Here is a 25,000-nt window from a genome sequence, read left to right as displayed (position 1 = left end):
TACACACACTACACACACACAATACACACACTACACACACTACACACACTACACACACACACTATACACACACTACACACACACTACACACACACACTACACACACACTACACACACACTACACACACTACACACACACACTATACACACACTACACACACACTACACACACACACTACACACACTACACACACTACACACACACACTATACACACACTACACACACACTACACACACACACTACACACACACTACACACACTACACACACTACACACACACACTATACACACACTACACACACACTACACACACACACACTACACACACACACTTCCTCTCTATCCTTCCGTCCATTCTGAATGAAAGCCAGTCAGACAACAAGCGGTTTGAATTAATATTATCATCATTTAGTTATTCCAGGACAACAAACAAACAAACAAACAAACAAAAAAAAATCTAATTTTAAACCATTCAGTTGTTCTGTACAGAGAGACATAAAACCTTCTTAATGCTCTTGATATATTTATACAAAATACATTGTTCTCTTTTAGAAGAGGTGTTTTACAAGAGGAATTTCCTGTAAAGGTAGATTAGGGGTTATAATGTTTGGGTGAGGGGAGAGGACAATTTGAAGACACTAGTCGGAAGATAGAAAACACACATTTGTAGCAATTGGCATTATGTTTTGTTTTTTTTAATTGGGTTGTGGTTTTAGAGATATACAAAAGATATCACAGCAACACAAATGACTTTGTTCAGAAATATAGATGTAGGAAAAAAGATAAGACTGTTTAGCTAACAAACGACAATAGGAGTGAAATGTTCAGTCTAACCCAAAAAGGCCTGTGGTGTTGACGGTATCTTCAATGAAACGATAAAATATTTAGACAACAAATTCCAATTGGCTATAGCTAAACTCTTTAACATCATCCTTAGCACTGGCATCTTCCCCAATATTTGGAACCAAGGACTGATCACCCCAATCCACGTGGAGACAAATTTGATCCCAATATCTACCGTGGGGATATGCGTCAACAGCAACCTTTGGGGAAAATCCTCTGCATTATCATTAACAGCAGACTCGTACATTTTCTCATTGAAAACAATGTCCTGAGCAAATGTCAAAATGGTTTTTTACAAAATTACCATACTAGAGACAATGTACTCACCTGCACACCCTAATTGACAAACAACCAAGACTGGTAGCCAGACTACAGAAGACTGACTTGTCTGCCATCGTGGAAGACTCTGCACTTAACAATACACACGATCTACAGAAAGAATGGATGTCCAGGATAGTTCTGTTGTTTTGGACCTAGCAACCAGTCACCGGGTTAGTTCTGTTGATTTTGGACATAGCAACCAGTCACCGGGGTGGTTCTGTTGATTTGGACATAGCAACCAGTCACCGGGTTAGTTCTGTTGATTTTGGACATAGCAACCAGTCACCGGGTTAGTTCTGTTGATTTTGGACCTAGCAACCAGTCACCGGGTTAGTTCTGTTGATTTTGGACATAGCAACCAGTCACCGGGTTAGTTCTGTTGATTTTGGACATAGCAACCAGTCACCGGGTTAGTTCTGTTGTTTTGGACATAGCAACCAGTCACCGGGTTAGTTCTGTTGATTTTGGACATAGCAACCAGTCACCGGGGTGGTTCTGTTGATTTGGACATAGCAACCAGTCACCGGGTTAGTTCTGTTGATTTTGGACATAGCAACCAGTCACCGGGTTAGTTCTGTTGTTTTGGACATAGCAACCAGTCACCGGGTTAGTTCTGTTGATTTTGGACATAGCAACCAGTCACCGGGTTAGTTCTGTTGATTTTGGACCTAGCAACCAGTCACCGGGTTAGTTCTGTTGATTTTGGACCTAGCAACCAGTCACCGGGTTAGTTCTGTTGATTTTGGACATAGCAACCAGTCACCGGGTTAGTTCTGTTGATTTTGGACATAGCAACCAGTCACCGGGTTAGTTCTGTTGTTTTGGACATAGCAACCAGTCACCGGGTTAGTTCTGTTGATTTTGGACATAGCAACCAGTCACCGGGTTAGTTCTGTTGTTTTGGACCTAGCAACCAGTCACCGGGTTGGTTCTGTTGATTTGGACATAGCAACCAGTCACCGGGTTAGTTCTGTTGTTTTGGACATAGCAACCAGTCACCGGGTTAGTTCTGTTGATTTTGGACCTAGCAACCAGTCACCGGGTTAGTTCTGTTGTTTTGGACATAGCAACCAGTTACCGGGTTGGTTTAGTTGGTTTCCCACAATGCAAGAGTGAACCATAATGGCCCGTACCTTCCATAGACCCTGGACCGGTCCATTAACTAGATTCACAGCAGGAGAAATCTGGGGAATGCAACTGGGATTTGTAGTTCTGACCCGGGGACAGGGTACAGACCAGGAGGTAGCAGAGTTCTGACCCGGGGACAGAGTACTGAATTAAACACTACAAATCTTAACAGTTAAAAACAGGATGATCCAGATTGTAAATGAAGGCTGCACTAATCAGTCAGAAGAACAGCTCGGGTCCTCATGTTCGCCGGCGCTGACTGATGACCTGCCCGTCTCCTTCCTCTGTCATCATCTTTCCCTGGAAGGAGGGCTGCGGTGGGCGATGGGGGGGGGGTAAATACATACATAGCCGAACGTGACCCCAAGTGAACAGTCTTCCAACCTAGAGTTTGGTCTGTGTGACTTGAAATACAAAAAAAGGAATGTGTTGTTTTTACATCAGGAATATACCACTTATCAAACATTACAAAAACATCAGTAATGAAATAAGACTGTTTCAGAATGTGCTGGGGCAGTAGCTTCCTGTCCGCTGTGGGGCAGTAGCTTCCGTGTCCGCTGTTGGGGCAGTAGCTTCCTGTCCGTTGTGGGGCAGTAGCTTCCTGTTCGTTGTGGGGCAGATAGCTTCCTGTCTGTTGGGCAGTAGCTTCCTGTCCGTTGTTGGGCAGCAGCTTCCTGTTCGTTGTTGGGGCAGTAGCTTCCTGTTCGTTGTTGGGGCAGTAGCTTCCTGTCCGTTGTTGGGGCAGTAGCTTCCTGTTCGTTGTTGGGGCAGTAGCTTCCTGTTCGTTGTGGGGCAGTAGCTTCCTGTTCGTTGTTGGGGCAGTAGCTTCCTGTTCGTTGTTGGGGCAGTAGCTTCCTGTTCGTTGTGGGGCAGTAGCTTCCTGTTCGTTGTTGGGGCAGTAGCTTCCTGTTCGTTGTTGGGGCAGTAGCTTCCTGTTCGTTGTGGGGCAGTAGCTTCCTGTTCGTTGTTGGGGCAGTAGCTTCCTGTCCGCTGTGGGGCAGTAGCTTCCTGTTCGTTGTTGGGGCAGTAGCTTCCTGTCCGCTGTTGGGGCAGTAGCTTCCTGTTCGTTGTTGGGGCAGTAGCTTCCTGTTTGTTGTTGGGGCAGTAGCTTCCTGTCCGCTGTGGGGCAGTAGCTTCCTGTCCGCTGTGGGGCAGTAGCTTCCTGTCCGCTGTGGGGCAGTAGCTTCCTGTCCGCTGTGGGGCAGTAGCTTCCTGTCCGTTGTTGGGGCAGTAGCTTCCTGTTCGTTGTTGGGGCAGTAGCTTCCTGTCCGCTGTGGGGCAGGTTAAAGTGCGTGGTCACTGGAACACGAACAGTCCAGAGAAAAGCGTTTTGTTGTCGCACATCATCATAGAAAATAAGACCCCTCCCTCGCTCTCTCTCTCTCTCTTGTCTTCTCTCTTTCTTTCTTCTTTTTCTCTTCTCTCTTTTGTCTTTCTCTCTTGTCTCTCTCTTCTCTCTCTTTCTGTCTCTCTCTCTCTGTCTCTCTCTCTTTCTCTCTCTTTCTTCTCTCTCTGTCTCTCTCTCTTCTCTTTCTCTTTCTCTCTCTCTCTTGTCTCTCTCATCTCCCTCTCTCTCTCTCTCTTCCCTTCTCTCTCTCCCTCCTACCCGATTTGACCTCGGCTCTGAGTGTCCGTGTTCTGAAAGATGCACCATGGGAAGCCGTGGACCAGGAGTAACCAGGAAGTGTTGCTAGGTCTCAGGTCATCGGGGCGGAGCGCTGCGCTTCATGGCAGTGGTTGGTGGGTGGGGTTAGATGGAGTAGGTGGAGCTCTCAGACTGCTGGTGGATGTAACACTGAAAACTCTTGTCTCCGATTGGATGTTCCCTGCGGATCACAGAGAAGAGGGGTGTGGTCAGGAAGGTGAAACGGTACAGAACATTATTACAGAGAGACTGGGGTGTGTGTGTGTGTGTGTGTGTGTGTGTGTGTGTGTGTGTGTGTGTGTGTGTGTGTGTGTGTGTGTGTGTGTATGTGTGTGTGTGTGTGTGTGTGTGTGTGTGTGTGTGTGTGTGTGTGACTGTGTGTGTGTGTGTGTGTGTGTCTGTGTGTGTGTGTGTGTGTGTGTGTGTGTGTGTGTGTGTGTGTGATGTGTGTGTGACTATGTGTGTGTGTAGTGTGTGACTGTGTGTGTGTGACTGTGTGTGTGTGTGTGACTGTGTGTTGTGACTGTGTGTGAGTGACTGTGTGTGTGTGTGTGTGTGTGTGTGTGTGTGTGTGTGTGTGTGAGTGTGTGTGTGTGTGTGTGTGTGTGTGTGTGTGATGTGTGTGTGTGTGTGTGTGTGTGTGTGTGTGTGTGTGTGTGTGTGTGTGTGTGTGTGACTGTGTGTGAGTGACTGTGTGTGTGTGTGTGTGTGTGTGTGTAGTGTGTGTGAGTGTGTGGTTGTGACTGTGTGTGTGTGTGTGTGTGTGTGTGTGTGTGTGTGTGTGTGTGTGTGTGTGTGTGACTGTGTGTGAGTGACTGTGTGTGTGTGTATGTGAGTGTGACTGTGTGTGTGTGTGTGTGTGTGTGACTGTGTGTGTGTGTGACTGTGTGTGTGTGAGCTGTGTGTGTGTGTATGTGTGTGTGTGTGTGTGTGTGTGTGTGTGTGTGTGTGTGTGTGTGTGTGTGTGTGTGTGTGTGTGTGTGTGTGTGTGTGTGATTCTGTGTGTTTAACATCACTACATGGACCCTTCTAGACTGTTAGTACTGTCCCAGACCAGACCCAGACCAGACCCAGACCAGACCCAGACCAGACCCACGACCGAGACCCAGACCAGACCCAGACACCCAGACCCAGACCCAGACCCAGACCGGACCCAGACCAGTCCCAGACCAGACCCAGACCAGACCCAGACCAGACCCAGACCGGTCCCAGACCAGACCCAGTCCCAGACCCAGACCAGACCCAGACCAGACCCAGACCGGTCCCAGACCACACCCAGACCAGACCCAGACCAGACCCAGACCACACCCAGACCAGACCCAGACCAGACCCAGACCAGACCCAGACCAGACCCAGACCAGTCCCAGACCAGACCCAGACCAGTCCCAGACCAGACCCAGACCCAGACCAGACCCAGACCAGACCCAGACCAGACCCAGACCAGACCCAGCCCAGACCAGACCCAGACCAGACCCAGACCAGACCCAGACCAGACCCAGACAGTAGAATGAGACTTACTGGCTGCCGATCTTGGTCTTCCTGAACACGTCTCGTCTGTGCTTGGTGTGCTGCTGCTGCAGCGTCTGAACAGAGGAGATGATGGATTTCAGGGTTTTATAAGTTTCCCGAGGATCATCGATGAGGAAGCTGGAATATTCCTCTTGTTCTGGACCGTCGTATACCGATCTGCTGCCACAGGCCTCTGGAGGAGGGAGAGCACGGTGAGGTAGAGACTCACACACACTCACACACACACACACACACACACACACACACACACACACACACACACACACACACACACACACACACACACACACACAGTCACACACACACAGTCACTCACACACAGTCACACACACACTCACACACAGTCACACACACACACACAGTCACACACGCACACGCACACACACAGTCACACACACACAGTACACACACACACACACACACACACACAGTCACTGCACACACACACACACACACACACAGTCACACACACACACACACACACAGTCACACACACACACACACACACACACAGTCACACACACACACACACACACACACACACACACACACACACACACACACACACACACACACACACACACACACACACACAGTCACACACACACAGTCACTCACACACAGTCACACACACACTCACACACAGTCACACACACACACACAGTCACACACACACACACACACACACAGCACACGCACACGCACACGCACACACACACGCACACGCACACGCAGACAGCCTGTCTATCTGACCTTGCATGTTGCCCAGTTTGTTCATGTACGTGCTGAACAGGGAGTAGATTCTCTCTGCCTCTCGATCTCCGTCCACATCCAGCTGAATGTTGGCCGGCAGGCCTCTGGGACACAGAAACACCCACATTATGATTCTCAGGACCCACACAGAAACACCCACATTATGATTACCAGGACCCACACAGAAACACCCACATTATGATTACCAGGACCCACACAGAAACACCCACATTATGATTACCAGGACCCACACAGAAACACCCACATTATGATTACCAGGACCCACACAGAAACACCCACATTATGATTACCAGGACCCACACAGAAACACCCACATTATGATTACCAGGACCCACACAGAAACACCCACATTATGATTACCAGGACCCACACAGAAACACCCACATTATGATTCCCAGGACCCACACAGAAACACCCACATTATGATTACCAGGACCCACACAGAAACACCCACATTATGATTCTCAGGACCCACACAGAAACACCCACATCATGATTCCCAGGACCCACACAGAAACACCCACATTATGATTCCCAGGACCCACACAGAAACACCCACATCATGCATTACCAGGACCCACACAGAAACACCCACATTATGATTACCAGGACCCACACAGAAACACCCACATTATGATTCTCAGGACCCACACAGAAACACCCACATCATGATTCCCAGGACCCACACAGAAACACCCACATTATGATTACCAGGACCCACACAGAAACACCCACACAGACCACAGATATCTCAGTTCAATATCAAGGACCAAAACACAGACACGTCCAGAAGAGAGAGGTGAAAGACAGGAGAACAGAGAGAGAGAGAGAAAGAGAAGGGAAGATAGAGAGAGAGAGAGAGAGAGAGAGAGAGATGAAAAACAGGAGAGAGAGAGAGAGAGGGAAGGAACAGGAGAGAGAGAGAGAGAGAGAGAAGGTGAAAAACAGAGAGAGAGAGAGAGAGATGAGAAGAGAGAGAGAGAGAGAGAGAGAGAGAGAGAGAGAGGTGAAAAACAGGAGAGAGAGAGAGAGAGAGAGAAGGGAAGATAGGAGAGAGAGAGAGTACGAGATGAAGTGGAGAGAAAGACAGCAGTCTAACTGATGATGATGATGATGATGACCTGAAGTGGTGCGGTCAACCCCTTCACTGACCCACTACAGGGTCTACCACCTTCACTGACCCACTACAGGGTCAACCCCTTTACTGACCCACTACAGGGTCTACCCCTTCACTGACCCACTACAGGGTCAACCCCTTCACTGACCCACTACAGGGTCAACCCCTTCACTGACCCACTACAGGTCTACCCCTTCACTGACCCACTACAGGGTCTACCACCTTCACTGACCCACTACAGGGTCAACCCCTTTACTGACCCACTACAGGGTCTACCCCTTCACTGACCCACTACAGGGTCAACCCCTTCACTGACCCACTACAGGGTCAACCCCTTCACTGACCCACTACAGGGTCTACCCCTTCACTGACCCACTACAGGGTCAACCCCTTCACTGACCCACTACAGGGTCTACCCCTTAACTGACCCACTACAGGGTCAACCCCTTCACTGACCCACTACAGGGTCTACCCCTTCACTGACCCACTACAGGGTCTACCCCTTCACTGACCCACTACAGGGTCAACCCCTTCACTGACCCACTACAGGGTCAACCCCTTCACTGACCCACTACAGGGTCTACCCCTTCACTGACCCACTACAGGGTCAACCCCTTCACTGACCCACTACAGGGTCAACCCCTTCACTGACCCACTACAGGGTCTACCCCTTCACTGACCCACTACAGGGTCAACCCCTTCACTGACCCACTACAGGGTCAACCCCTTCACTGACCCACTACAGGGTCTACCCCTTCACTGACCCACTACAGGGTCAACCCCTTCACTGACCACCCCTTCACTGACCCACTACAGGGTCAACCCCTTCACTGACCCACTACAGGGTCTACCCCTTCACTGACCCACTACAGGGTCAACCCCTTCACTGACCCACTACAGGGTCTACCCCTTCACTGACCCACTACAGGGTCAACCCCTTCACTGACCCACTACAGGGTCAACCCCTTCACTGACCCACTACAGGGTCTACCCCTTCACTGACCCACTACAGGGTCTACCCCTTCACTGACCCACTACAGGGTCTACCCCTTCACTGACCCACTACAGGGTCTACCCCTTCACTGACCCACTACAGGGTCAACCCCTTCACTGACCCACTACTATGTACAGACTCAGTGAGCATAGCCTTGCTATTGAGAAAGGTCGCCGTAGGCAGAGAGAGGGAGAGGGAGAGAGAGGGAGAGAGAGGGAGAGACAGAGAGAGACAGAGAGAGGAGAGAGAGAGAGAGAGACAGAGAGAGACAGAGAGAGAGACAGAGAGAGGAGAGACAGAGAGAGAGGGAGAGACAGAGAGAGACAGAGAGAGAGAGGAGAGGGGGAGAGACAGAGAGAGACAGAGAGAGAGAGGGAGAGACAGAGAGAGAGACAGAGAGGAGGCGGGTTACTCACCCAGTACAGGGTGTACAGCCTGGTTCTGTGTCGGCAGACATCTTACAGCAGAGCCAGTGTCCGTTGAGGTAAGCTGAGGGGTGGTAGGTGCTCAGTCTCTTCCTGTTGCACTGGCTGACCTTGGTCAGGATGTCTATCCAGTCCCTGGCCTCCACACAGTTATTAGCCTGGATGTACAGGGCTCTCTCTGGCTGAATTACCTGGAACATCTGGGGGAAGGGATGGGGGAGAGAGAAGGGATGGGGGAGAGAGAAGGGATGGGGGAGAGAGATACGGAGAGAGAGAGAGAGAGAGAGAGAGAGAGAGAGGGGAGAGAGAAGGGATGGGGGAGAGAGATACGGAGAGAGAGAGAGAGAGAGAGAGAGAGGGAGAGAGAGAGAGATGGGGAGAGAGAGAGAGAGAGAGAGAGAGAGAGAGAGAGAGAGAGCGAGGGAGAGAGAGAGAGAGGAGGGAGAGAGAGAGGGATAGGGAGAGAGAGAGGGAGAGAGTGTGGAGAGAGAGAGGAGAGAGAGAGGAGAGAGAGAGAGAGAGAGAGACAGAGGGAGAGAGAGAGAGAGAGAGAGAGAGAGAGGGAGAGAGAGACAGAGTGAGAGAGGGAGAGAGAGAGAGAGAGAGAGCGAGAGAGAGACAGAGAGAGAGAGGGAGAGAGAGAGAGAGAGAGAGAGAGAGAGAGAGAGAGAGAGCAGAGAGAGAGAGAGAGAGAAGAGTAAGGCTGTGAACGATCTAAGAGACAAGGCAGAAGGGTCTTCTATGCCATCAAAAGGAGGATTTGGCAAAAAATACTACAGCAGGTATACTGTAGAACCCATTAATCTGTAGAACCCATTCATCTGTAGAACCCATTAATCTGTAGAACCCATTCATCTGTAGAACCCATTCATCTGTAGAACCCATTAATCTGTAGAACCCATTCATCTGTAGAACCCATTAACCTGTAGAACCCATTCATCTGTAGAACCCATTAACCTGTAGAAACCATTCATCTGTAGAACCCATTCATCTGTAGAACCCATTCATCTGTAGAACCCATTAACCTGTAGAACTCATTCATCTGTAGAACCCATTCATCTGTAGAACCCATTGATCTGTAGAACCCATTCATCTGTAGAACCCATTCATCTGTAGAACCCATTCATCTGTAGAACCCATTAATCTGTAGAACCCATTCATCTGTAGAACCCATTAACCTGTAGAACCCATTCATCTGTAGAACCCATTCATCTGTAGAACCCATTCATCTGTAGAACCCATTAATCTGTAGAACCCATTCATCTGTAGAACCCATTAATCTGTAGAACCCATTCATCTGTAGAACCCATTAATCTGTAGAACCCATTCATCTGTAGAACCCATTCATCTGTAGAACCCATTAACCTGTAGAACCCATTCATCTGTAGAACCCATTCATCTGTAGAACCCATTCATCTGTAGAACCCATTCATCTGTATAACCCATTCATCTGTAGAACCCATTAACCTGTAGAACCCATTCATCTGTAGAACCCATTCATCTGTAGAACCCATTCATCTGTAGAACCCATTAACCTGTAGAACCCATTCATCTGTAGAACCCATTAACCTGTAGAAACCATTCATATCTGTAGAACCCATTCATCTGTAGAACCCATTCATCTGTAGAACCCATTGTTCTTTATGGTTGTGAGGTCTGTGGTCCGACTCACCAACCAAGAATTCACTAAATGGGACAAACACCAAATTGAATACGTGCTCCTGGGCGAAACTGAAATAGCCGTTAAATTCTACAACCACCTGAAAAGGAAGCGATTCCCAAACCTTCCATAACAAAGCCATCACCTACAGAGAGATGAACCTGGAGTAGAGGTCCCCTAAGCAAGCTGGTCCTGGGGCTCTGTTCACAAACACAAACAGACCCCACAGAGCCCCAGGACAGCAACACAATTAGACCCCACAGAGCCCCAGGACAGCAACACAATTAGACCCAACCACATCATGAGAAAACAAAAAGATAATTACTTGACACACTGGAAAGAATTAACAAAAAATAACAGAGCAAACTAGAATGCTATTTGTCCCTAAACAGAGAGAACACAGTGGCAGAATACCTGACCACTGTGACTGACCCAAAATTAAGGAAAGCATTGACTATGTACAGACTCAGTGAGCAGAGCCTTGCTATTGAGAAAGGTCGCCGTAGGCAGACCGGGCTCTCAAGAGAAGACAGGCTATGTGCAACACTGCCCACAAAATGAGGTGGAAACTGAGCTGCACTTCCTAACCTCCTGCCCAAATGTATGACCATATTAGAGACACATATTTCCCTCAGATTACACAGATCCACAAAGAATTAGAAAACAAACTCGGTGTTGATAAACTCCCATATCTACTGGGTGAAATACCACAGTGTTTCATCACAGCAGCAAGATGTGTGACCTGTTGCCACAAGAAAAGGTCAACCAGTGAAGAACAAACACCATTATAAATACAACCCATATTTATGTTTATTTATCTTCCCCTGCTATTCATACTACAACTATTTACACGGTGCTAAAATGATTGAAATGTCTATATTTTTTTTGAAACCTTTTTGACAATATTTATTTATTTATGGTTAAATTCAAAATCGTTTGTTGTTGATGTAGTTTTTTTTTGTGTCTTTTCACTTTTGTTTATTGTTTATTTCACTTTCTTTGGAAATGCAAACACATGTTTTCCATGCCAATAAAGGCCCAGTGAATTGAGAGGAGGCCCAGTGAATTGAGAGGAGGCCCAGTGAATTGAGAGGAGGCCCAGTGAATTGAGAGGAGGCCCAGTGAATTGAGAGGAGGCCCAGTGAATTGAGAGGAGGCCCAGTGAATTGAGAGGAGGCCCACTGAATTGAGAAGAGGCCCAGTGAATTGAGAGGAGGCCCACTGAATTGAGAGGAGGCCCAGTGAATTGAGAGGAGGCCCACTGAATTGAGAGGAGGCCCACTGAATTGAGAGGAGGCCCAGTGAATTGAGAGGAGGCCCACTGAATTGAGAGGAGGCCCACTGAATTGAGAGGAGGCCCACTGAATTGAGAGGAGGCCCAGTGAATTGAGAGGAGGCCCACTGAATTGAGAGGAGGCCCAGTGAATTGAGAGGAGGCCCAGTGAATTGAGAGGAGGCCCACTGAATTGAGAGGAGGCCCACTGAATTGAGAGGAGGCCCACTGAATTGAGAGGAGGCCCAGTGAATTGAGAGGAGGCCCACTGAATTGAGAGGAGGCCCACTGAATTGAGAGGAGGCCCACACAGTCATTAACCCTCTCTGGGCTTGATTACCTGGAACATCCAAGGGGACGTCTAGTGGGGGAGGAGGAGGAGGAGGGGGAGGAGGAGGAGGAGGAGGAGGAGGAGGAGGAGGGAGAGAAGGACATGTTACAACCAGCAGTGTATAAACCTTCTTCAGGTCTCTCTAACTAATGCAGCAGAAACCAGTCCTGGAACAACATGTCCCATCTACATAGATCTACAGTCAATACTACCTGTGGAGTCAGGACTCGTAACAGACAATACTACCTGTGGAGTCAGGACTCATAACAGTCAATACTACCTGTGGAGTCAGGACTCATAACAGACAATACTACCTGTGGAGTCAGGACTCATAACAGTCAATACTACCTGTGGAGTCTGGACTCATAACAGACAATACTACCTGTGGAGTCAGGACTCATAACAGACAATACTACCTGTGGAGTCTGGACTCATAACAGACAATACTACCTGTGGAGTCTGGACTCATAACAGACAATACTACCTGTGGAGTCAGGACTCATAACAGACAATACTACCTGTGGAGTCGGGGACTCATAACAGACAATACTACCTGTGGAGTCGGGACTCATATCAGTCAATACTACCTGTGGAGTCTGGACTCATAACAGTCAATACTACCTGTGGAGTCTGGACTCATAACAGTCAATACTACCTGTGGAGTCAGGACTCATAACAGACAATACTACCTGTGGAGTCAGGACTCATATCAGTCAATACTACCTGTGGAGTCTGGACTCATAACAGACAATACTACCTGTGGAGTCTGGACTAATATCAGTCAATACTACCTGTGGAGTCTGGACTCATAACAGACAATACTACCTGTGGAGTCAGGACTCATAACAGACAATACTACCTGTGGAGTCAGGACTCATAACAGACAATACTACCTGTGGAGTCAGGACTCATATCAGTCAATACTACCTGTGGAGTCTGGACTCATAACAGACAATACTACCTGTGGAGTCTGGACTAATAACAGACAATTACTACCTGTGGAGTCAGGACTCATAACAGACAATACTACCTGTGGAGTCAGGACTCATAACAGACATTACTACCTGTGGAGTCAGGACTCATATCAGACAATACTACCTGTGGAGTCAGGACTCATAACAGACAATACTACCTGTGGAGTCAGGACTCATAACAGACAATACTACCTGTGGAGTCAGGACTCATAACAGACAATACTACCTGTGGAGTCAGGACTCATAACAGACAATACTACCTGTGGAGTCTGGACTCATAACAGACAATACTACCTGTGGAGTCTGGACTTATAACAGACAATACTACCTGTGGAGTCAGGACTCATAACAGACAATACTACCTGTGGAGTCAGGACTCATAACAGACAATACTACCTGTGGAGTTAGGACTCATATCAGTCAATACTACCTGTGGAGTCTGGACTCATAACAGACAATACTACCTGTGGAGTCTGGACTAATAACAGACAATACTACCTGTGGAGTCAGGACTCATAACAGACAATACTACCTGTGGAGTCAGGACTCATATCAGTCAATACTACCTGTGGAGTCTGGACTCATAACAGACAATACTACCTGTGGAGTCTGGACTAATATCAGTCAATACTACCTGTGGAGTCTGGACTCATAACAGACAATACTACCTGTGGAGTCAGGACTCATAACAGACAATACTACCTGTGGAGTCAGGACTCATAACAGACAATACTACCTGTGGAGTCAGGACTCATATCAGTCAATCCTACCTGTGGAGTCTGGACTCATAACAGACAATACTACCTGTGGAGTCTGGACTAATAACAGACAATACTACCTGTGGAGTCAGGACTCATAACAGACAATACTACCTGTGGAGTCAGGACTCATAACAGACAATACTACCTGTGGAGTCAGGACTCATAACAGACAATACTACCTGTGGAGTCAGGACTCATAACAGACAATACTACCTGTGGAGTCAGGACTCATATTAGTCAATACTACCTGTGGAGTCTGGACTCATAACAGACAATACTACCTGTGGAGTCTGGACTAATAACAGACAATACTACCTGTGGAGTCAGGACTCATAACAGACAATACTACCTGTGGAGTCGGGACTCATAACAGACAATACTACCTGTGGAGTCTGGACTCATAACAGACAATACTACCTGTGGGGTCAGGACTCATAACAGACAATACTACCTGTGGAGTCAGGACTCATAACAGACAATACTACCTGTGGAGTCAGGACTCATAACAGACAATACTACCTGTGGAGTCAGGACTCATATCAGTCAATACTACCTATGGAGTCTGGACTCATAACAGACAATACTACCTGTGGAGTCTGGACTAATAACAGGACAATACTACCTGTGGAGTCAGGACTCATAACAGACAATACTACCTGTGGAGTCAGGACTCATAACAGACAATACTACCTGTGGAGTCAGGACTCATATCAGTCAATACTACCTGTGGAGTCTGGACTCATAACAGACAATACTACCTGTGGAGTCTGGACTAATAACAGACAATACTACCTGTGGAGTCAGGACTCATAACAGACAATACTACCTGTGGAGTCAGGACTCATAACAGACAATACTACCTGTGGAGTCAGGACTCATAACAGACAATACTACCTGTGGAGTCAGGAGTCATAACAGACAATACGACCTGTGGAGTCAGGACTCATATCAGACAATACTACCTGTGGAGTCAGGACTCATAACAGACAATACTACCTGTGGAGTCAGGACTCATAACAGACAATACTACCTGTGGAGTCAAGACTCATAACAGACAATACTACCTGTGGAGTCAGGACTCATAACAGACAATACTACCTGTGGAGTCAGGACTCATAACAGACAATACTACCTGTGGAGTCCTGGACTTATAACAGACAATACTACCTGTGGAGTCAGGACTCATAACAGACAATACTACCTGTGGAGTCAGGACTCATAACAGACAATACTACCTGTGGAGTCTGGACTCATAACAGACAATACTACCTGTGGAGTCAGGGACTCATATCAGTCAATACTACCTGTGGAGTCTGGACTCATAACAGACAATACTACCTGTGGAGTCTGGACTCATAACAGACAATACTACCTGTGGAGTCAGGACTCATATCAGTCAATACTACCTGTGGAGTCTGGACTCATAACAGACAATACTACCTGTGGAGTCAGGACTCATAACAGACAATACTACCTGTGGAGTCAGGACTCATATCAGTCAATACTACCTGTGGAGTCTGGACTCATAACAGACAATACTACCTGTGGAGTCAGGGGACTCATAACAGACAATACTACCTGTGGAGTCGGGACTCATAACAGACAATACTACCTGTGGAGTCTGGACTCATAACAGACAATACTACCTGTGGAGTCAGGACTCATAACAGACAATACTACCTGTGGAGTCTGGACTCATAACAGACAATACTACCTGTGGAGTCTGGACTCATAACAGACAATACTACCTGTGGAGTCTGGACTCATAACAGACAATACTACCTGTGGAGTCAGGACTCATAACAGACAATACTACCTGTGGAGTCAGGACTCATAACAGACAATACTACCTGTGGAGTCAGGACTCATAACAGACAATACTACCTGTGGAGTCGGGACTCATAACAGACAATACTACCTGTGGAGTCGGGACTCATAACAGACAATACTACCTGTGGAGTCTGGACTCATAACAGACAATACTACCTGTGGAGTCTGGACTCATAACAGACAATACTACCTGTGGAGTCTGGACTCATAACAGACAATACTACCTGTGGAGTCAGGACTCATAACAGACAATACTACCTGTGGAGTCAGGGACTCATAACAGACAATACTACCTGTGGAGTCTGGACTCATAACAGACAATACTACCTGTGGAGTCAGGACTCATAACAGACAATACTACCTGTGGAGTCAGGACTCATAACAGACAATACTACCTGTGGAGTCAGGACTCATAACAGACAATACTACCTGTGGAGTCGGGACTTATAACAGACAATACTACCTGTGGAGTCAGGACTCGGACTCATATCTCATTAACTATCAATCAATCGTCAATACTACCTGTGGAGTCAGGACTCATAACAGACAATACTACCTGTGTAGTCAGGACTCATAACAGACAATACTACCTGTGGAGTCAGGACTCATAACAGACAATACTACCTGTGGAGTCAGGACTCATATCAGTCAATACTACCTGTGGAGTCTGGACTCATAACAGACAATACTACCTGTGGAGTCAGGACTCATAACAGACAATACTACCTGTGGAGTCAGGACTCATAACAGACAATACTACCTGTGGAGTCAGGACTCATATCAGTCAATACTACCTGTGGAGTCAGGACTCATAACAGACAATACTACCTGTGGAGTCAGGACTCATAACAGACAATACTACCTGTGGAGTCAGGACTCATAACAGACAATACTACCTGTGGAGTCAGGACTCATAACAGACAATACTACCTGTACTAACTGACAATTAATACCCTGGTTGTTGATTTGTGCTGGTGTTTGATGGTTTTGTAATTCTTACGTTCTTCATCTTGAATGACTCTTCCTCCAGTCTCTCCACAGCCAGGATGTTCTCTATAGGGATTCTGCAGAGAGCGCCCTCACCTGGAGAAAACAAGGTACTGCATCAGACAACCAGAACAGACAGCTGTGTGTGTGTGTGTGTGTGTGTGTGTGTGTGTGTGTGTGTGTGTGTGTGTGTGTGTGTGTGTGTGTGTGTGTGTGTGTGTGTGTCTGTGTGTGTGTGTGTGTGTGTGTGTGTGTGTGTGTCTGTGTGTGTGTGTGTGTGTGTGTGTCTGTGTGTGTGTGTGTGTGTGTGTGTGTGTGTGTGTGTGTGTGTGTGTGTGTGTGTGTATCGGGTGGTTTTCTCCATTGCAGCTTAGCTTTGATTCAGAAAGTTAATCATTAACACAATGACTCAAAACACCTGACTCTGTCTTTGGACGTGCTAGAGGCGTCACTACAGACCCAGGTTCGATCCCGGGCTGTATATCACAACCGGCCGTGATCGAGAGTCCCCATAGGGGCGGCGCACAATTGGCCCAGTGTCATCCGGGTTAGGGGAGGGTTTGGACAAGTAGGCGGGGGCTTAACAAGTAGGCCCGTCATTATAAATAAGAATGATTGATTGATTGATTGAATGATTGATTAGTTAAATAAAGGTTTAATAAAATAGAGGATGTTATTCCTACTGTGACCATCCGAACCCCAAACCAAAAACCAGATGGCAGCGCAAAATTGTGAGGGACTGGAAACATGGACGAGTACACACAGACAATCAAACTGGCAAGAAATGGATTATAGGGTCAAAGTGGAGTCGCAATTGTCAGGGACTCCAGAAAGTGGATGGATTATAAAGGGAAAACGAGCCAGGTCGCAGGACATAGACGCCTCACTGCCAGACAAGCTGAACACCTTTATCACCCCCTCCGAGGAAAACAACTCAGAACCACCGACGTGGGCCCCCCGCTGTTCACGAGGACTGGGCTCCAGATCTCTGTAGCCGTTGTGGGCCCTCGCTGTCCACGAGGACCGACTCAAATCTAATTTTATTTTTAGGCTCCAGATCTCTGTAGCCGACGTGTACTGGAGAACAGTAGGCTGGCTACACCTGGAAAAGTACTGGAGAACAGTAGGCTGGCTACATCTGGAAAAAGTACTGGAGAACAGTAGGCTGGCTACACCTGGAAAAGTACTGGAGAACAGTAGACTGGCTACACCTGGAAAAGTACTGGAGAACAGTAGACTGGCTACACCTGGAAAAGTACTGGAGAACAGTAGACTGGCTACACCTGGAAAAGTACTGGAGAACAGTAGGCTGGCTACACCTGGAAAAGTACTGGAGAACAGTAGGCTGGCTACACCTGGAAAAGTACTGGAGAACAGTAGACTGGCTACACCTGGAAAAGTACTGGAGAACAGTAGACTGGCTACACCTGGAAAAAGTACTGGAGAACAGTAGACTGGCTACACCTGGAAAAGTACTGGAGAACAGTAGGCTGGCTACACCTGGAAAAGTACTGGAGAACAGTAGGCTGGCTACATCTGGAAAAGTACTGGAGAACAGTAGGCTGGCTACATCTGGAAAAGTACTGGAGAACAGTAGACTGGCTACATCTGGAAAAGTACTGGAGAACAGTAGGCTGGCTACATCTGGAAAAGTACTGGAGAACAGTAGGCTGGCTACATCTGGAAAAGTACTGGAGAACAGTAGGCTGGCTACACCTGGAAAAGTACTGGAGAACAGTAGGCTGGCTACACCTGGAAAAGTACTGGAGAACAGTAGGCTGGCTACACCTGGAAAAGTAGGCTGGCTACACCTGGAAAAGTACTGGAGAACAGTAGACTGGCTACATCTGGAAAAGTAGGCTGGCTACATCTGGAAAAGTAGGCTGGCTACATCTGGAAAAGTACTGGAGAACAGTAGGCTGGCTACACCTGGAAAAGTACTGGAGAACAGTAGGCTGGCTATACCTGGAAAAGTAGGCTGGCTACATCTGGAAAAGTACTAGAGAACAGTAGGCTGGCTACACCTGGAAAAGTACTGGAGAACAGTAGGCTGGGCTACACCTGGAAAAGTACTGGAGAACAGTAGGCTGGCTACATCTGGAAAAGTATTGGAGAACAGTAGGCTGGCTACATCTGGAAAAGTACTGGAGAACAGTAGGCTGGCTACACCTGGAAAAGTACTGGAGAACAGTAGGCTGGCTACACCTGGAAAAGTACTGGAGAACAGTAGGCTGGCTACACCTGGAAAAGTACTGGAGAACAGTAGGCTGGCTACACCTGGAAAAGTACTGGAGAACAGTAGGCTGGCTACACCTGGAAAAGTACTGGAGAACAGTAGGCTGGCTACACCTGGAAAAGTACTGGAGAACAGTAGGCTGGCTACACCTGGAAAAGTACTGGAGAACAGTAGGCTGGCTACACCTGGAAAAGTACTGGAGAACAGTAGGCTGGCTACACCTGGAAAAGTAGGCTGGCTACACCTGGAAAAATACTGGAGAACAGTAGGCTGGCTACATCTGGAAAAGAAGGCTGGCTACACCTGGAAAAATACTGGAGAACAGTAGGCTGGCTACACCTGGAAAAGTACTGGAGAACAGTAGGCTGGCAACACCTGGAAAAGTACTCGAGAACAGTAGGCTGGCTACACCGGGAAAAGTACTGGAGAACAGTAGGCTGGCTACATCTGGAAAAGTAGGCTGGCTACATCTGGAAAAGTACTGGAGAACAGTAGGCTGGATACACCTGGAAAAGTACTGGAGAACAGTAGGCTGGCTACACCTGGAAAAGTACTGTAGAACAGTAGGCTGGCTACACCTGGAAAAGTACTGGAGAACAGTAGGCTGGATACACCTGGAAAAGTACTGGAGAACAGTAGACTGGCTACACCTGGAAAAGTACTGTAGAACAGTAGGCTGGATTAATAAGGTGACGAGGCATCACATTATGTCAGCTTTCTGCCCTTTGGATCAGTTATCTGTACAGCTGCTGTCACAACGTCGACCAAAGGTGGCGCCCCTCCTCTTTCAGCCGGCGCTCGGTGGTCGTCGTCGCCGGCCTACTAGCTGCCACCAATCTCCCTTTCATGTTCGTTTGGTTATGTCTGTTTTATGTGTGCACCCTGTTTTCAGTTAGTTCATTAGTAGGGGGGGGGGGGGGGGGGGGGTATTTAGTCTGTCTGTTTAGGTTTAGGGATTGTGGGGGACTATTTTTTGTCTACGTTAGTTAGGTTGGGGATCAGGTTTTCCTCCGCCATTGGTTTGATGCTTAAGAGTTTTTCTGGGCTGCGCCCCTACTCTGTTTACGGGCTATTTGTCACGTCCTGACCAGCAGAGGGAGTAGTTGTGTTGGTTTTGGTCAGGACGTGGCAGAGTTTTGTGTTATGTGTAGATTGGTTGCTGGACTCTCAATTGGAGGCAGGTGTTTCTAGTTGCCTCTGATTGGGAGTCCTATAAACAGGTGTGTGTTTTTCTTTGGGGGTTGTGGGTAATTGTTTCTGTTCAGTGTGTTTAGCTGTCGGCTGTTTCTTGTTTTGTAATTCTGTCTGAATTAAATTATGAACACTAACTCCGCTGCACCTTGGTCTTCTCTCCAGTACGACAGCCCTTACACTATTCCATGTTGGATATATTTCGCCCTGCCTTGCATTTTGGCATCTGTTGGTCGAAAACTATTAAACGTGGTTTTTCACGGACTTTTGTCTCCTGCGCCTGACTTCACCCCTCCTGCTGCCACAATGTTGATTCGCTTGTGTTTTTTTTCCTCCTCCAGTCTGCCTCCAATGAGCAGAGCAGGCCTGTTGCCCTAGCGACTCCAGACTCCACACAGACACAGCGTGGTGTACCCAGTACTGTTCTTCCTTCAGACAAGCAGGAGTCAAAACTTTGTTCATTTGCATAATGTCTCTCGTTCGCATTCGCTTGTAAAATGTCCAAACTCACCAAAAAATGACATTTGGTATCTGTCACGTCCTGACCAGGTAAAGAGGTCATTTTGCCATAGTGTAATGATCAGGGCGTGGAAAGGGGGTTTGTTTTGTGTGGGTTTTCCATTTCTATGTGGGAGTGTTCTAGTTTTCTATTTCTATGTGTTGTTTTTTCCATGTTTCGGCCGAGTATGGTTTCCAATCAGAGGCAGGTGTCTTTCGTTGTCTCTGATTGGAAACCATACTTAGGCAGCCTGTTTTCCTTTCGGGATTTTGTGGGTAGTTGCGTTTTCCGTTTAGTCTAAGTGTACCTGACGGGGTTTTTGTGGGTAGTTGTGTTTCCGTTTAGTCTAAGTGTACCTGACGGGGTTTTGTGGGTAGTTGTGTTTCCGTTTAGTCTAAGTGTACCTGACGGGGTTTTGTGGGTAGTTGTGTTTCCGTTTAGTCTAAGTGTACCTGACGGGGTTTTGTGGGTAGTTGTGTTTCCGTTTAGTCTAAGTGTACCTATTTATGTATAACTTTATGAGCTGGATTGCCTGTCTTTGCAATTCGTTTACATTTACATTTTAGTTATTTAGCAGACGCTCTTATCCAGAGCGACTTACAGTCAATAACACATAGTGGATACCATCTAACTACACCTCTATAACACATAGAGGATACCATCTAACTACACCTCTATAACACATAGTGGATACCATCTAACTACACCTCTATAACACATAGTGGATACCATCTAACTACACCTCTATAACACATAGTGGATACCATCTAACTACACCTCTATAACACACAGTGGATACCATCTAACTACACCTCTATAACACATAGTGGATACCATCTAACTACACCTCTATAACACACAGTGGATACCATCTAACTACACCTCTATAACACACAGTGGATACCATCTAACTACACCTCTATAACACATAGTGGATACCATCTAACTACACCTCTATAACACACAGTGGAATACCATCTAACTACACCTCTATAACACACAGTGGATACCATCTAACTACACCTCTATAACACACAGTGGATACCATCTAACTACACCTCTATAACACACAGTGGATACCATCTAACTACACCTCAATAACACATAGTGGATACCATCTAACTACACCTCTATAACACATAGTGGATACCATCTAACTACACCTCTATAACACACAGTGGATACCATCTAACTACACCTCTATAACACATAGTGGATACCATCTAACTACACCTCTATAACACACAGTGGATACCATCTAACTACACCTCTATTACACACAGTGGATACTATCTAACTACACCTCTATAACACATAGTGGATACCATCTAACTACACCTCTATAACACATAGTGGATACCATCTAACTACACCTCTATAACACATAGTGGATACCATCTAACTACACCTCTATAACACACAGTGGATACCATCTAACTACACCTCTATAACACATAGTGGATACCATCTAACTACACCTCTATAACACATAGTGGATACCATCTAACTACACCTCTATAACACACAGTGGATACCATCTAACTACACCTCTATAACACATAGTGGATACCATCTAACTACACCTCTATAACACATAGTGGATACCATCTAACTACACCTCTATAACACATAGTGGATACCATCTAACTACACCTCTATAAACACATAGTGGATACCATCTAACTACACCTCTATAACACATAGTGGATACCATCTAACTACACCTCAATAACACATAGTGGATACCATCTAACTACACCTCTATAACACATAGTGGATACCATCTAACTACACCTCTATAACACATAGTGGATACCATCTAACTACACCTCTATAACACATAGTGGATACCATCTAACCACACATAGAACCAGGTCTGACAACCCGTAGAAGAACCCCCACAAACCTCCAGCCCTTACCTTTGGTTTTGTGGTAGGTAAACTCATGGTTAGTGAGACGAAACCACCTCTTCTTGAAGTTCTTCAACCCAAAACGGTTCCTCCCCTGGGCTCGCTTGATCATGAACCTGGAGAGAAGGACAGATAATCAGACAGAGAGGTCTTCAGAGAAACTGGGGCCCGGTCCAATACTACTGTAGAGATACCAGGTTATATAGGTTCTGTGGTGAGTCTGGGGCCCAGTCCAATACTACTGTAGAGATACCAGGTTATATAGGTTCTGTAGTGAGTCTGGGCCCGGTCCAATACTACTGTAGAGATACCAGGTTATATAGGTTCTGTAGTGAGTCTGGGGCCCGGTCCAATACTACTGTAGAGATACCAGGTTATATAGGTTCTGTAGTGAGTCTGGGGCCCGATCCAATACTGTGCTCTCTCTTACCCCCTAACCCCTCAGTGTTACCCCCCCTGTGTTCTCTCTCTTACCCCCCTAACCCCCTCAGTGTTACCCCCCATGTATTCTCTCTCTTACCCCCCTAACCCCCTCAGTGTTACTCCCCATGTTCTCTCTCTTACCCCCCTAACCCCCTCAGTGTTACCCCCTGTGTTCTCTCTCTTACCCCTAACCCCCTCAGTGTTACCCCCCTGTGTTTTCTCTCTTACCCCTAACCCCCTCAGTGTTACCCCCCATGTATTCTCTCTCTTACCCCCCTAACCCCCTCAGTGTTACCCCCCATGTATTCTCTCTCTACCCCCCTAACCCCCTCAGTGTTACCCCCCATGTTCTCTCTCTTACCCCCCTAACCCCCTCAGTGTTACCCCCTGTGTTCTCTCTCTTACCCCCTAACCCCCTCAGTGTTACCCCCCATGTGTCTCTCTCTCTTACCCCCCTAACCCCCTCAGTGTTATCCCCCCATGTGTTCTCTCTCTTACCCCCCTAACCCCCTCACTGTTACCCCCCCATGTGTTCTCTCTCTTACCCCCCTAACCCCCTCCAGTGTTACCCCCCCATGTATTCTCTCTCTTACCCCCTAACCCCCTCAGTGTTACCCTGTGTTCTCTCTCTTACCCCCTAACCCCCTCAGTGTTACCCCCTGTGTTCTCTCTCTTACCCCTAACCCCCTCAGTGTTACCCCCCCATGTGTTCTCTCTCTTACCCCCTAACCCCCTCAGTGTTACCCCCCCATGTGTTCTCTCTCTTACCCCCTAACCCCCTCAGTGTTACCCCCCATGTGTTCTCTCTCTTACCCCCTAACCCCCTCAGTGTTAACCCCCCATGTGTTCTCTCTTACCCCTCTTTCAGCATGATGGGAGTCTCGATACTCTTCTGGTCCCATCTCCCTGACGACGAGATCAGATCCAGGAACTACAGACAGACAGGAAGGGAGCGTCTCAAAATTGCATTTACATTTTAGTCATTTTAATAATAGAGTCTCTTATCCAGAGCGAATTACAATAGCAATTAGGGTTACGTGCTTTGCTCAATGGCACATGGGCAGTTTTTTCACCTAGTCATCTTCGGGGATTCGAACCAGTGACCTTTTTTGGCTACTGGCCCCAACGCTCTTAAATCGCTAGGCTACCTGTCAAATCGCACCCTATTCCCTATGTTTGTGCACTACTTCTGGTGTCTGAAATCACACCCTATTCCCTATGTAGTGCACTACTTCTGGTGTCTGAAATCACACCCTATTCCCTATGTTTGTGCACTACTTCTGGTGTCTGAAATCACACCCTATTCCCTATGTTTGTGCACTACTTCTGGTGTCTGAAATCGCACCCTATTCCCTATGTTTGTGCACTACTTCTGGTGTCTGAAATCACACCCTATTCCCTATGTAGTGTACTACTTCTGGTGTCTCAAATCACACCCTATTCACACTATTCCCTATGTAGTGCACTACTTCTGGTGTCTGAAATCACACCCTAATCCCTATGTTTGTGCACTACTTCTGGTGTCTGAAATCACACCCTATTCCCTATGTAGTGCACTACTTCTGGTGTCTCAAATCACACCCTATTCCCTATGTAGTGCACTACTTCTGGTGTCTCAAATCACACCCTATTCACACTATTCCCTATGTAGTGCACTACTTCTGGTGTCTGAAATCACACCCTAATCCCTATGTTTGTGCACTACTTCTGGTGTCTCAAATCACACCCTATTCACCCTATTCCCTATGTAGTGCACTACTTCTGGTGTCTGAAATCACACCCTATTCCCTATGTAGTGCACTACTTCTGGTTTCTCAAATCACACCCTATTCACCCTATTCCCTATGTAGTGCACTACTTCTGGTGTCTGAAATCACACCCTAATCCCTATGTTTGTGCACTACTTCTGGTGTCTGAAATCACACCCTATTCCCTATGTAGTGCACTACTTCTGGTGTCTCAAATCACACCCTATTCCCTATGTAGTGCACTACTTCTGATGTCTGAAATCACACCCTATTCCCTATGTAGTGCACTACTTCTGGTGTCTGAAATCACACCCTATTCCCTATGTAGTACACTACTTCTGGTGTCTGAAATCACACCCTATTCCCTATGTAGTGCACTACCTCTGGTGTCTCAAATC

General features: G+C 47.1%; 1 protein-coding gene and 1 long non-coding RNA gene across 2 annotated transcripts in view; both read right to left on the bottom strand.

The window, feature by feature from the left end:
- Positions 1–388: 388 nt before the first annotated feature.
- Positions 389–2,907, bottom strand: LOC145861168 (uncharacterized). The gene is made up of 2 exons (XR_014381031.1): positions 2,230–2,907; positions 389–2,190 (listed from the first exon to the last, which is right to left on the bottom strand). It is a non-coding gene; the product is annotated as an uncharacterized LOC145861168 (long non-coding RNA).
- A 966-nt stretch (positions 2,908–3,873) lies between these two features.
- Positions 3,874–25,000, bottom strand: part of LOC145861063 (ras GTPase-activating protein 3-like) — a 24,333-nt gene continuing 3,206 nt past the window's right edge. The window contains exons 3-10 of the mRNA XM_082962442.1: positions 23,712–23,785; positions 22,441–22,547; positions 16,609–16,691; positions 12,053–12,073; positions 8,771–8,979; positions 6,223–6,326; positions 5,458–5,641; positions 3,874–4,120 (exon numbers count right to left, since the gene is read on the bottom strand). Of these exons, the coding sequence (XP_082818568.1) occupies positions 4,045–4,120; positions 5,458–5,641; positions 6,223–6,326; positions 8,771–8,979; positions 12,053–12,073; positions 16,609–16,691; positions 22,441–22,547; positions 23,712–23,785 (858 nt within the window). The 3' untranslated portion in view covers positions 3,874–4,044. The remainder of the gene's footprint in view (positions 4,121–5,457; positions 5,642–6,222; positions 6,327–8,770; positions 8,980–12,052; positions 12,074–16,608; positions 16,692–22,440; positions 22,548–23,711; positions 23,786–25,000) is intronic.

This window comes from Salmo salar, chromosome 16 (assembly GCF_965601325.2).
Source record: "Salmo salar chromosome 16, fSalSal1, whole genome shotgun sequence".
NCBI lineage: Eukaryota > Metazoa > Chordata > Actinopteri > Salmoniformes > Salmonidae > Salmo > Salmo salar.
The sequence above is the reverse complement of the archived record's forward strand: the minus strand, read 5'-3'. Positions and strand labels throughout refer to the sequence as shown.